Raw genomic sequence first — 15,052 nt, 5'->3', positions numbered from 1 at the left:
GTAAGAGGCAACATTGTGGGAGTCAACTATCTGTAAACACTACTCTATTTTGCGTGCCTGTTAGCCTGCTAATTGTTCTGAAACATTCAAACTTCGCAGGTAGTCTGTGTCCAGCTAAGAAAATTAGAGTTTCACACTTACATGGGAATCATCAGAGGGGAAAACGTACATTGGAAAATGGTATAACTGGACCGTGGCTTTTGTGTCAGTCCAATAAGCTGTTGAAACAACCTGCTTTGCACTGGAAGAGACACAGCAAAGGTTATCAGTGTGTGTAAGTATGTATTCTTTCCTTCTCTTTATATCCCATGGACTTGGAAGATTGCAGAGATATATAAATATATATATATATATATATATATATTCTCATGCATTCTTCACAACGTGCTGTGTGTAATTAGTGTCAAAGTGCGGACATTAACCCAGATTCCCAACTCCAGGAGATGAAATAAACATTTAAAAGATTGAAGTTTCTTTAACCCAAAGAAATCAGTAAAAACATCAGCTATTCCCTTAAGTACCAAACTTCACTTCCCCTTTGTCATTCATCAGCAGGACTCAAGTATGCCCTTGCTGCCCACTGGCAGTGTAAAGGCATTCATTTCTCAACCCTACGATCCCACTAACCTCCCTGAGCAGCACTTTATATTTTGGAACTTTTATGTTTTTTATACATACTCTTTCATTAACTAATATTTATTAATTCACTCATTCAACAATATGTACTGAGTACATACTAGGTTCCTGTTACTACATCACATGTTAGAGTCACAGAAGGGACAAGTCAGAAAAAGTCTTTACCCCCAAGCAGCTTACAGTCTGGTAAAGAAAGTAGGTGATAAACAATAATGTAATGTCAGATCTTGACAAGTGACAGAGAGAGAGAGAAAGTCATGTGGAGTCATAGAGTAGGAGGTTCTATTTTACATAAAGAAGGCAAGTGAAGACCTCTCTGGGTAAATGATAGTTGAACAGTGAGTGAACTGAAGTAAAGGGAGGGCAAAACATGCAACTAGATGGAGGAAGAACCTTTTAGAGAAAATGCATGACCCTGTAGTGGGAGGATGCTTGACATTTTTGTGGAACAGCAAAGCCGTGACTATTGGAGAGGGCAGTGGCTATGGTAGGAGAGGTAGCCAGGGGCCAGATCATGGATAAGGCAAAGTCTTCTCAAATATACAAGAAGGTCTTTGCATTGTATGGTAATTTTGATAAGAAGCCGTGTCTAGTGGGAGAAGTGAAGAAGTGAACTTCTCACTAAAATGATACTACTTAATTATAAAACAACCCCTCTAGCTGCTATGTGGAAAACATACTAGGAACTGAGTGAAAAATAAAGAAGAACAACGAGAGTTTTAGGACCAACGTGTACCTCTTCATGTCTTAGGTAAACAAATAAATATGATGGTCTAACTAGCCTACAATAGATGGTAATTTTCTACCCACTTAACCATAACATTTTCACAAACGCTTTATTCTGAAAACAGAATATCTGTACTCTAGTCATATTAATGATAAAATTTGAGGGCACTAAGATTATTAACCAGAGTGATATTTTTATCCCCTCCTTAAATCACTAGACACAGATATTCTACATTCATTTTGTATTGACCTTAATAACTTATCTGGATGATATTAATACTATGGCAATATATTTTTATAATAATCATTCTCAGATGTCCAAAGTGTCAGAGATATATGAAAATAATAATCTAGAAGATTGGAGAAAAATAGAATAAGATATTACTGAGGGGAAATAGGGCAGTCTAAATGACAGTAAAATATGACATGAAAATTAACAGGAGATAAATGAAACAGATCATTTAAGATAAACAATTTTAGAGCATAGAAAGGAAGTACCAGCCACAAGGTCTATTTCCTCCATTAAACCAGCTACTTACTAAATGATACCTTGAAAAACTAGTCCCCAGGGAAGAATCGAATGACACATTTCTGAAAGCCAGTTTATAGCTTGCTAAGTTAAACTCTTCCAGACTGGAGAAAGGTGCATGAGAATAGAGGTGGTAACTTTCTTATTCAACAATAAATCCTCTAACCCCAAACAGTGTCAGGTTCATAGTAGATGTTCAATAAAATAATAGTTGTTAAGTATATGATTATATGAATGAATGGGATTCCAGGGATATATTACTCCCCACATTATTTCCATCTCAAAGATAGGAATCCCTAACTTTTAATTCTTTGCTTAGATATTCTGTTTCCTAAATTATTTGTTTTCTACAAATTTAAGAAAGGATATCTCGGATTCTGGGAAAATCGCGCTTGTCTCTTCACGCTGCACCTACAATTGTGAGAAAGCACATTTCAGACAGCAGGGAAAACCCGTAGCTCACCACAACACCGCATTGTAAACTGTTTGGGCCACTAGAGCATGAATTAAAGAGGACAGGAGTAGCTGAACGATCCGGAGGTGAGAGGAAGTGGGTGGAGACAATGTAACTGAATATAAATGCTAAGATCTCAGAGACTCAGAGACTGAACAAGAGCTCCAGCAAAGACTCACTGCAGACTGGCTTGACCTGCGATTAACCAAGGGATCGTGACGAGGATAAAGATGAATTCTGAAGATTGTTCTGCAACAGAGACAAGCTCCTTGCATCTGAAAAGAGGGCAACAAAGTAAGTCAGGTCTTACTCCTCATATCCTGGTAGCATCTATCAATATATCTATACTTATATCTATCTACCTACCTATCTATCTATCTATCTATGATATATAACAGTAGTTAGGGGGGAAATGCAGCTTGTCTTTTGAAGAACTTGGTTGCATTCTATTTCAGTTGGGATAAAGGAGAAAATGGGGAAGAAGTAAATATTTCTTTTTCTATGAGAAGACAAATAGAAACTTGAGAGGAAATCACAAGGGTGAATTTCAGAAGCTCTCTAAAGGTTTGTTTCTTTGTTTTAGTTTATATCATCTCAATTTTTCATATTTAATTAGAAACCTCACTGCCCTAGCCCAGTGAACTGTCCATCATTTCCCATATCCATCCTACAGGAAGCACTGACTCTCTTTATGGAAAACTCTGTTTTCCACATAAACAATTACATTCTTGATTGCCTTTACCTTGTACCATTTTGTGCTTTCTGTGTGTGTCTTATCTGGTGTTCTCAAGCCAGCATCCTCCAGTTGCTGGGAACAAAGGTTTCTAATTTTTGAGAGAATATCCATATAAACATCTGAACATTTACAGTGTCCAGTGGTAACTTATTAGGAGAAAGTCATGAAAGAATTCTTGAAAATGAAATCTTCTATATTCTTTATGGGACTCTTTTCCTCCATTTCGCTCTTCTATTTCACCCTTCTAATCGTGGGCTTCAAATTCTACATGAATCAGATGTTTTTCTTCCTTTCTTTTATTTTTCATCAAAACATGATCATCTTTGCTATATACTTTTTCTTCTTTTCTATTTGTCTATTCTCTCCTCAGACCTTTCTATTTTCGATTACCAGGATTTTCCCATTGTTTTACAATAATTTGTTTTGGTGAGGCTTTCTTGATTGGTTTCATTTCTCTCTCTCTTCCTCTCTAATTAATGAGGTGCCCCAAGCACTAGCATGTAGGAACTAGAGTTTACTTGTAAGCAAACCTAACCAGTAACAAAGAATGTGTTATGAACAGCAGAGCTAAAAAAAATCTAGAGGAAGGGATTGTTTTCTGAGTATGGGTCTACTAGAGTGGTTTGCTTTAGAAAAGCATTCATTACCTCTGATAAACCCATCTTTCACTTAAGAACACAAAATCAAGTGTGGATAACAAGTACAAGCCACAAAAATTTTTTGGTAACCAGATAGCCATAACTTGATGGCTCAGCTGAGCTGCCCAAAGGAAAAAATATATTTAAGAATAAAACCACTCCATAAACAGCATAGTTGAAAGAAGAAGGAGCTATTGTAGTAATTCTTAACTTTTCCTGAGATCATTCCAATTTTCTGTTGAATATTTAATTTATGAATGTTTAGTCTACGCTGCTATTTGTACTTGCTTCATTAGTATAAACAATTATTGATCACCACCCTTGGTGATTCAATATGTACTAGTGGATTTGTTTTCAATTTCTCCATTAATGGACAGGGCTTGTAATCCGAGCAGAAGTATGCTCTTAGGGGAGTGTTTTGTTACCTAGGTGATAAGTCAAACTGTGAGTAACAATAGCCCTCACTAATGGATATAAAGTACAGTCTGAGAATCATCTCCATAGCTTACCCACTGGATAAGCCAATGGGCTCTGGCGTCCATGAGTTACTTGGATGTGTTAGCACTTGCTGAAGAGCCAAAGCTGTCCCTGCATTGAGTTTGAACCCCATGATCGAGTCTCACATGGTAAGAAGTGAAACTAGACAGAGAGCTCTGAACTTGCTACCCTAGCTACGAAAGGCTGCTTCCGGTGACAGTTGTATGCTGGTGAAAAAAGGAAGGTTTGCTTTAAGAAGCTGAGAGAAATGGAACCAGATAGGAGTGAAGTAAAACCTTCTCTTGCAAAACCTGAACGTAGATCTATACTGGGAAAAACAATCCTAGAAGAAGCAACAGTTGATGCTGACATCCATTCCATAGCAAAATTACTGTGAAAGAAAGCAGCATCTCTTTGCCTAGTTTAACCTTAAAGAAAGGCTTTAAGGAAAAAAAATACACGAATTTCAAGTTGTGTCTGTATAGACATCCTTTTAATTATGAAAGCCACCCATACTGAAAAATAGGATATTTTTGCATATTGAGACTATCTTTCATGGTAAGTTTTAATATCATTCAAGTAGTTATTTTACATTTCAGTTTTTGAGAGCATAATAGGGATCTATATATTTCCCGTGAGGCCAAATTTTAAATATCCTGATAGCTCATCCTAGCAAAACTCAAATTCAAACTCTGAGTCACAAAATTCCCCTCTCTCCTTTCTCAATTATTTATTTCTAATCTAGAACAGATATCTTTCTAGCTTTGTTGGTAGTGGTGGTGGGGTTTTTCTGGTAACTAAGAATCATCATTCACATCATATTCATATTCTAAATCCTTCCACAAAAATATTTCTCATTGATGAAATAAAACTTTTACTTGGTTTTAGCATTATACAAAGGATAAATGAAAAAACCTATTTCCACCTAATATTTAGTCTATAGTACTGTTAAATTTCCTCTATTATTTTAACTTCTCTTGGAAAATTCAAACATCTTATTTTTCACTCACCTGTTATTTTTAAATGAGGTAAAATTGACATACAATGTAGGCACAGATCATACATATACAGTTTAATGAGTTATAACTACAACTCCCATCAACATTTGGCATTTTCCATCACCCCAGAAAGTTTCCCTGTGTTCCTTTCCAGTCAAATTAATTTTCCAACACATAAAAGCAATCACTTTTCTCATTTCTATCATCAAGTTTAGTTCAGCTATTCCTGAATGTCATATAAATGAATATATACAGTATATAATTGTGGCTGGATTTTTTTTGCTCAACATTTTTTTTTGCAATTCATCCATTTTGTTGCATGCATCAGTTGTTCCAGTTTTTAAATTTCTGAGTAGAATTTCTTGTATGGGTATACCATAATTTGTTTATCCATTTTCCTGTTGATGGATACTTGGTTTATTTCTAGGATTTGGCTGTTAAGAATAAAGTTGCTCTGAACATTCTTATATAAAACATTTTGAAGATGTATTTTCATTTCTCTTGAGAAAATAATAGGAGTAGAGTTTCTGGATCATAGGATAAGTGTATATTTAATTATGTAAGAAATAGTTTTCCAAAGTATTTTTTTCCATTCTACTCTCCCATTCAGTAAAATAGGGAAATTTCAATGCTTCACATCTACCAAATTCACAAAAAAGTACCATCCATCTTTTTTTTTAACTTTTAGTCATTCCAGTTGTATATATTTTTATATCAATTCAACATTTTTTATTATATCACCCACATTTATACTCATTTATACCATCTCCCTTAAACAGTAACTACAGAGAATTTAAGGGATTGTACATAGGATGTTCTTTTTATATGCCTTCTAGGGTAATCAGATATTTACTAAATGTTCTTATTGTAATTAAAACAATACAATTATGATATATTTAGAATTTTCATAGCTACTGAGTACATATTTGGAGGAGATATTTTATGATATCATTATTGTGACTGGATTGTTTTATTTCTAGCCAAAAATAAACTATCCAAATTCACTCAACACTTGAGGGAAATTAACTTCTAAATTTCCTATAAGAAGATAGGGAGACACATAGCTATTTTTTTATTTTAAATGCCTCAAGAGAAAATCAAATGTCTCTTTCTTACTTCTATAGCCTGCTTGAATTCATCAGCTACTTTCTCTCTTCAGATAACGCCACCAGGCTTCATTTTGCGGCATATCATGAAGGGTCCATTCAAGTTCCCATCCCATGTGCTGTAGTGAACGTGGTCTTCATCACCACTCTAATCATAGCTCTCGTTGCTTTATCAGGTGGGTCTGCACTTCATGAATTCATCAAAAGTTCTGATTAATTTAGGACAATCTCAATTTTCATACACGGCCAGTTTCCTAGGAAATGCTAAATATGATCCCACGTTCCTTGAATAATTGATGCAGTACTTTTGTTTAGTTTTCTAGTGCTTTAGAAATATTACAAGTGCTTATGACTTATACAATGCTGTGGGAGAAAATTACATGTGAGCAGGTGTTTAAATCTGGAATAAAAGGGGCCGATTTAGAGTCTAAATATATAGACGTTTAACTGGAATAATGTGGGCTGCACATTCATTGTTGATGAAAAAAATAATACCTAAGCCATAGATTAACCAGGAATTGGTCAGTCTCTTATCTCAAAAGCCACAGAATATAGATATAGAATATATCTAGAAGCTCCCAGAGAGTCAGTTGTGTTATGGTATTCGAAACATACAGCTATACCAAGATACATTTGTGTCTTATACAAACATGAAATTTTACAGTTTTATGATACATCCCCAGCCATAAATTTTTGTGTATTCTGAATTGCTCCTCTGCAAAGTATTCTCTCCTCTACCTTCCAGTATAGGTCTGTATATACTACGTCTTCAAATTCTTCCCCATCTGCATTCAGATACAAAACCTTACTTGGAATTTTAGTGTATTTTAGCCTTTCTAGTCCAAAGACTATTTTCAAGATTTTAAAATTTACTCTCCACTTTCTGACCAAAGTGACTCCCTCTTATTTCTCATAGCTAGTACCACGATGATTAGGCGCAATGAGAGATCAGATAAAGTGAGAAACTGCCTTCTTCCTACTCTTTCCAGAATTCACCTTCCTTTTTTATAATTTTAAATGGAGTATATATAACGTATAAAAATTTTGAATCACCATGTTGTACACCCGAAACTAATATAACATCTCTCGTCAACTATACTTCAAAATTTGTTTTAAAAAAGAACTCATTAAAAAAAAAAAAAAGGATTCACCTTCTTTCCCCTGTTCGTTTATCACCTAGCACAGCACAGCATCCCCTGAACTAGTTTTGCACACTGTGGGTATTTGGTTTCTTGTGTTACTAAAACAAACACTTTTCCTGTTCACAGTGGGCCAGTACAACTGTCCAGGCCAATATATGTCCTCGGTGCCACCAAACACCCATGTTTCTTCATGCTCAGATGATTGGATAGTATACCAGGGGAAATGTTATCTTATTTCCAAGAAAACAAGGAACTGGACCTTGGCCCAAAACTTTTGCTCCAAACACGGTGCCACTCTTGCTGTCATTGATTCTGAAGAGGACATGGTAAGATAGTATTCAAAAACAATTCCATAAGATATTGCTATTCTATTTTATATAGCTACTCTGTGGTTTCCTTCTAAGGGAAGACATTGTATCTGTCTCCCACCCGGGAAAATTTAGTCACAGAAAGCCACATGATCAGTCTGAGGTCAAAATGAGAGTTCAATTTAGTCTTTAAATGTGATTTGTTTAGCCTCAAAGGCCAAAAATCCACATGAGCTGAACCTACGTAGAACTAGTAAATAATCAGCTTAGCTATCATGCCTACGAGTTACAGATTTAAGAAACAAGATTTATTACATACTTACTAGGACGGGTGGTTTAACATACAGTTCCTTTGTGCTTTCTTCAAGATCTTTTTAAAACAACATGTGGGTAGAGCTGAACACTGGATTGGGCTGAAAAATGAAGCTGACCAGATGTGGAAATGGTCAAATGGCAAAAAATTTAATAACTGGTGAGTTTCAAGATATCTCTTTATCCTCCCCAGGATGGCAGCTCAAGGGAACCACTTTCCTTTTTTCCTTTAGAAGTACTGTTCTACATGAAGATTGAGCTCTTTATAAGCAGAACTTCAACAATCTCTTTTGTATGTTATACTCTATGGACTTCTTTAAAGAAGGGCTTTAATATTACCATTTTTTTCTTTTTATCTGCTTGGAATTCATACGATAAATGCTTCTTAGTAACTTGATCTCAGCAAATTTGAGTGGAATAAAACTCAGAAATATTCCAGGTATAAATATGATGATGGGAAAAAAATCCAACATTTCCAATCTCATATTTATATTTTATTGACAAGCTAGTAATTCCCTTTTTGCTTTCCCAGTTCTCATCTCCACAGAGATAAAGAACAGTATTTTCAATACCTAATTAGAAGCTTCTATGGATCTGAGAGAAAACCTGCCCCAGAATTAAAGATGCTGATTTTATTGCCATTACCTGTACATTTTAAAATTTGAAGGACATCATATAAGTTTAGTGTTAATCTTTGTCATCTGAAAACTCAGACTTGAAAGAATTTCTAGCTCCCTAAATAGTTTTATGAAAATTAAAGAAACAGAAAATTAGTTTAAATCTCTAGAAAAGGAATCCTTGGTATGTATCACACCCACAAATGGGCACCAGGGACTGTTACCCTCTAAAACTCTACGCGCTAGTATACATGATTGTTGAATGTTTATACTTTCTGGGAATGGTTTGTGAACTCAAAAATGAACGAGTCACTTCTGTGGTGATACACCAACCAAAAAATGGAGCTGTCTACTCTTAATTTTGTATCTTCTCACCACATACTATTCTTTTGGGTCTTTGTCAACTGTCTCTGCAGATTACTCTGTGATCATTTGATTGGCGCACTTGCTTCATGCATTCCTACTAAGAAAAAAAAAGCAGAAACCATCACCTCCACCACCACAAAGTTGATTCTCATGTAACTGAACGGAAATGATAAACTGAAAATAATTCTGGTTTCTTTATTGTTGACAGGTTCAACCTTACAGGATCTGAGAACTGTGCATTTCTGAACAGCACAGAGGTCAGCAGCACAGAATGTGAAAAGAATTTACACTGGATATGTAGCAAACCCTCCAAATAAAGAGGAATCATATTTGCTTATATACTATTCTATCATGGAACTCAAGGAAATGTGTGTTGACAAATGGTGCTCTATGGTCAGAAGTTTCCCATAAAGACTTTGTGAAAAAAACTTTTTACTATTTTGGAAATTTTCTTCCAAACAAAACTGTGGAAAAAAGGGAGAAAAATTCCAGGAATATCTGCACTGTGGAATACTTCTGCCATGAGCTGAAAATGTTACAGGTTGACTAATTTTGTCCAAGAATGAGAAAAATGACTTCAACGCTTTTGAATGCACTTTATATTTTTTTAATTCAGAAATAATAAGGTGACTAAGTTTAGAGATATTATTTATTGTTGAATGACTGTGAACAACGTGTGCCCTTCATGCATTTGCACTGGATGAAGGAATTAAATAGTAGTATTAAAAGCTGAATGTAAACAGAGGAAATTTTAACTGGCAACAGAGGTATTTAGTCTAAATGCATTTTTCTTGAACTCAGAGGACATTTATCAATGGGCAAATGCTTATGAAATGAAGCTTTGTAATGTTTCTCTCTTTTTAAAGAAGTTTGTCAAGTTACTTTGTCATTTGCCCCCCAAAGAATGGGGTGATCATATATTTACGCCAGTCTTTTATTTTTCACTTTTTCAGCGTAGACTTGTCTTTTTCAATGGTACATAATTTATTGCTTTATACACAGTGTTTTACAGAGATAAAGACAAAAACAAAGAATATGAGGAATATTTGTAAAACAGATAAAAGTGTTGGAAAATGTGCAATATGTGATGTGGCAAATCTCTATCAGGAAAAAGTCTGTATTGTTCAAATCTGGAATAATACTAGTCCTATCTGTTTATAACCTTGTGCCTTTCCTGATCTATTCTCCTTTCCTGATCTATTCTATCATGTGCAATACTTCACGAGAAGTATTTTCTAAGTGCAATAACGTGTGTTTATTTGTTTGTCTTTTGTATCCAGTACAATCATAACCTGCTTTTATGTATGTTAAAATGAAAGTAGAATAAACAAAATGGTTTCTAAAAAGTGGTCATTCCTTCAAAATATATTAAAACATATCTCATGCTAGAAAGGAAGAAACAGAATACTGTAACTTTTTTTCAAAGACATTTCTATTGTACAACCTTAGATCTATAATATGGTTTGTACTTTGTAAGTTGTTTTCATGTGTGTTTTCAAAGGGCTGTATCTACTTTTCTGTAAACAGCAAAAGTTCAGTAAATATTCTAATTGACTTTAGAGGAATTTATGTCATTTAAGAAATTTTGACTCTATCACTTTCTCTCTTTCTTTTATTGTTTATCACCCTGAAGAGGCACAGAGAAATTTGGAGGCGGCTAAAGTCACTTTGCAAGGATTTATTTATAAGCTCGTCCTCTCTCCAAAAGAGAGGATAATTTGTCCTCATAACTGATGTTCTGAAAGCATCTTATTCATTTCTGAAATGCTATACTCGTAGTTATTTACATAAAATAATTCATTCAATAGAAATAAGGCACTACATAATCTTCATGAGATTTCTCAATAAGGAAAAATAATACTACCTTCAAAATTGTTTTATGAATGTATTTCACAATATTCTCCTTCTCTGAAAGTTGGAAATGTATGCTATATGTAGTATCTTTAAACTGTTGTAACTAGTATGGCATATTGAAAAGAAATCTGGATTCCAGACACTGCTTAGCGATAAATAATATAGAGTTTCTTAATCTCAGTGTCCTTCAGTTCCTACAGGCTCCAAACTCTGATATCCTATCATTAATAACAACAATCTACTCCTGGGTCATGTTAGAAAGCAACGTCTTGGATCCACGCACTATGAAATGTGTAAGTGAAAGTGTAGATGTTGAGAGCTGGAGTGAAAGAGAAATACTGTCCAAGTTTCATTTCTGCCTCTCTCTAGTTGACCAGCTGTTTTAGTTAGAATTAGGTAGAAGTTTTGTTAAAATTAGCTAGAAGTTAAGCTAGTTAATACATGAAAATGGACGTAGAAGAACACCTGGCTCACAGTGAACCCCAAAGATGTATTAAACTTTAGTGGTGATCATTATAAATGGGAACACCATGCCCTCAAAGTAAGTTTAGCAAAAAGCAGCATTTCTACATGATGTGTCTATTTCTACATAGCATTTTTTGAGGGTTTTTAAATTTTTATTTATTTTTTTTTTTGAGAAAGAATTACTTTGTTATTTTTTTTTTAACATCTTTATTGGCGTACAATTGCTTTACAATGGTGTGTTAGTTTCTGCTCTATAACAAAGTGAATCAGTTATATATATATACATATGTTCCCATATGTCCTCCCTCTAGCGTCTCCCTCCCTCCCACCCTCCCTATCCCACCCCTCCAGGCTGTCACAAAGCACCGAGCTAATATCCCTGTGCCATGCGGCTGCTTCCCACTAGCTATCTACCTTACTACGTTTGTTAGTGTGTGTATGTCCATGACTCTCTCTCGCCCTGTCAAAGTTCACCCTTCCCCCTCCCCATATCCTCAAGTCCGTTCTCCAGTAGGTCTGCGTCTCTATTCCCATCCCACCCCTAGGTTCTTCATGACATCCTTTTTTTCCTTAAATTCCATATATATGTGTTAGCATACGGTATTTGTCTTTTTCTTTCTGACTTACTTCACTCTGTATGACAGACTCTAGGTCTATCCATCTCATTACAAATAACTCAATTTCATTTCTTTTTAAGGCTGAGTAATATTCCATTGTATATATGTGCCACATCTTCTTTATCCATTCATCCGATGATGGGCACTTAGGTTGTTTCCATCTCCGGGCTATTGTAAATAGAGCTGCAATGAACATTTTGGTACATGACTCTTTTTGAATTTTGGTTTTCTCAGGGTATATGCCCAGTAGTGGGATTGCTGGGTCATATGGTAATTCTATTTGTAGTTTTTTAAGGAACCTCCATACTGTTCTCCATAGTGGCTGAACCAATTCACATTCCCACCAGCAGTGCAAGAGTGTTCCCTTTTCTCCACATCCTCTCCAGCATTTATTGTTTCTAGATTTTTTGATGATGGCCATTCTGACTGGTGTGAGATGATATCTCATTGTAGTTTTGATTTGCATTTCTCTAATGATTAATGATGTTGAGCATTCTTTCATGTGTTTGTTGGCATTCTGTATATCTTCTTTGGAGAAATGTCTATTTAGGTCTTCTGCCCATTTTTGGATTGGGTTGTTTGTTTTTTTGTTATTGAGCTGCATGAGCTGCTTGTAAATTTTGGGGATTAATCCTTTGTCAGTTGCTTCATTTGCAAATATTTTCTCCCATTCTGAGGGTTGTCTTTTGGTCTTGTTTATGGTTTCCTTTGCTGTGCAAAAGCTTTGAAGTTTCATTAGGTCCCATTTGTTTATTTTTGTTTTTGTTTCCATTTCTCTAGGAGGTGGGTCAAAAAGGATCTTGCTGTGATTTATGTCATAGAGTGTTCTGCCTATGTTTTCCTCTAAGATTTTGATAGTTTCTGGCCTTACATTTAGGTCTTTAATCCATTTTGAGCTTATTCTTGTGTATGGTGTTAGGGAGTGATCTAATCTCATACTTTGACATGTACCTGTCCAGTTTTCCCAGCACCATTTATTGAAGAGGCTGTCCTTTCTCCACTGTACATTCCTGCCACCTTTATCAAAGATAAGGTGTCCATATGTGCGTGGTTTATCTCTGGGCTTTCTATCCTGTTCCATTGATCTATCTTTCTGTTTTTGTGCCAGTACCATACTGTCTTGATTACTGTAGCTTTGTAGTATAGTCTGAAGTCAGGGAGCCTGATTCCTCCAGCTCCTTTTTTCGTTCTCAAGATTGCTTTGGCTATTCGGGGTCTTTTGTGTTTCCATACAAATTGGGAAATTTTTTGTTCTAGTTCTGTGAAAAATGCCAGTGGTAGTTTGATAGGGATTGCATTGAATCTGTAGATTGCTTTGGGTAGTAGAGTCATTTTCACAATGTTGATTCTTCCCATCCAAGAACATGGTATATCTCTCCATCTATTTGTATCATCTTTAATTTCTTTCATCAGTGTCTTATAATTTTCTGCATACAGAGGGTTTTTTTTTAAAAAAATGTATTCAATGAATGATTATTAAGCAACACTGTGGTGGACAGTAAAGTTAAAACACTAAGCAAATTTGGCATGAAAACTAGTCTTGGGGAATTTATGGTCTATTTGTAAAACAAACAGTAAAGTGTTATATTATGGTGGTGATGGAGCCTTATAACAGGGAATATGTAGGATGCTGTGGAAATATATCACAGATATCCTACTTTATTTTGTCCTGTATTCAAACTTTTAACTATCACTTTTCTGTGTTTTATTTGGTTTTTCCAACATAATTTCAATTTCTTCCTCCAGAAAGGGGAATAGTAGTTTACCTGCTTATCTCAGATGATTATAGGGATTCAATAAGTTTAAAAGTATTTTTAAAAGGCTAAAAGCTGGGCTTCCCTGGTGACGCAGTGGTTGGGAGTCCACCTGCTGATGCAGGGGACACAAGTTCGTGCCCTGGTCTGGGAAGATCCCACATGCCGCGGAGTGGCTGGGCCGGTGAGCCATGGCCGCTGAGCCTGCGCGTCTGGAGCCTGTGCTCTGCAACAGGAGAAGCCACAACAGTGAGAGGCCCGCGTACCGGAAAAAAAAAAAACAAAAAACCAAAGTTGGCAAAAATTGACATCTTTATTAAGTCTTTTACTCCATGCCATGATTTAATTCTCCATTAAATTCTTTAATTTTAGTCTTCTTTAATTTCTATCTTTAATTTCTTTCTGTACGTTATAGATTTTTGTATAGAACTCCTATATATCTCTTTAAATTTATTCCTAGGTATATTACATGTGTATATATACATGTATATATTACACGTGTATATTACCATTGCAAATGGTATCTGGCAGGTGAAGGGGAGCAGGATTTGTCACCTCAAAATATGTCTCTTTGGCTTAAGGATCATGTTACGCCGATTATTTAAAAAAAAATAAAAAAACAGCATTCCCAGGTGAAGCTCTGAAAACTGAATAGAAATTACCCTTTTGTAAGCGACATTTACATTTATAAGGGAAATCTCCATTTGTAAGGGTGTCTCCCTTTCTGTACAGGAAGAGAAGGGACTCTAGAAAATCTTAGTGGAGAAGGCAACAACTTAAATCTGTGTAACAACCTTACCCTTGTTTACTGTGCTTTTCCTGGTGGCCTCCATACCTGGCCGCCCTCTCCCTCCCCAACATCTTCTTTTGTCTTTACCTGGAAATATTATTTAAGGTTATGGTTTGGATCGTTTTGAGGAGTTACTTGGTTTTCCTGGTTCTCTCCCACATACACAGGAGGTACGCATGTTATTAAACTTCTGCTTGTTTTCTCCCATTAATCTGCCTTTTATTACAGGAGGTGTCTCAACCAAGAACCTAGAAGGGTAGAGAGAAAATTATTTTCCTTCCCCCATGTAGACAAGATAGTCACCCCAAAAGATTCACGACTTGGAAAATGTAAATATGTAACATTACATGGAAAGAAATTCAGATGGAATTAATGTTACCGACTTTCAGATAGATTCTCCTGAATTGGCCAGGTAGTCCCAAACGAATTACAAACATACCTTGGAGTTTTACTGTGCTTTGCTTTATGGCATTTTTCACAAATTGAGGGTTTGTGGCAACCCTGCATCAAACAAACCTATTGGTGCC

General features: G+C 35.6%; 1 protein-coding gene across 1 annotated transcript; it reads left to right on the top strand.

The window, feature by feature from the left end:
- Window positions 1-2,507: 2,507 nt before the first annotated feature.
- On the top strand, window positions 2,508-10,385 carry LOC114884966 (early activation antigen CD69-like). Its single transcript, XM_029204118.1, has 5 exons — window positions 2,508-2,639; window positions 6,354-6,476; window positions 7,569-7,768; window positions 8,119-8,222; window positions 9,254-10,385. Exons 1-5 carry the CDS (start codon window positions 2,576-2,578, stop codon window positions 9,360-9,362), a joined length of 600 nt encoding a protein of 199 aa, XP_029059951.1. The 5' UTR covers window positions 2,508-2,575; the 3' UTR covers window positions 9,363-10,385.
- Window positions 10,386-15,052: the final 4,667 nt, after the last annotated feature.

The sequence above is a fragment of the Monodon monoceros genome, unplaced genomic scaffold (assembly GCF_005190385.1).
Source record: "Monodon monoceros isolate NGI ecotype Baffin Bay Population unplaced genomic scaffold, NGI_Narwhal_1 Super_Scaffold_6, whole genome shotgun sequence".
NCBI lineage: Eukaryota > Metazoa > Chordata > Mammalia > Artiodactyla > Monodontidae > Monodon > Monodon monoceros.
The sequence above is the reverse complement of the archived record's forward strand: the minus strand, read 5'-3'. Positions and strand labels throughout refer to the sequence as shown.

Bases quoted from the DNA above. Each gene is read 5' to 3' on its own strand.
- LOC114884966 (XM_029204118.1), top strand. From the start codon at position 2,576: ATGAATTCTGAAGATTGTTCTGCAACAGAGACAAGCTCCTTGCATCTG. The intron at 6,477-7,568 runs GTGGGTCTGCAC...TCCTGTTCACAG, and splicing joins AGCTCTCGTTGCTTTATCAG to TGGGCCAGTACAACTGTCCA. The intron at 7,769-8,118 runs GTAAGATAGTAT...GCTTTCTTCAAG, and splicing joins TTGATTCTGAAGAGGACATG to ATCTTTTTAAAACAACATGT.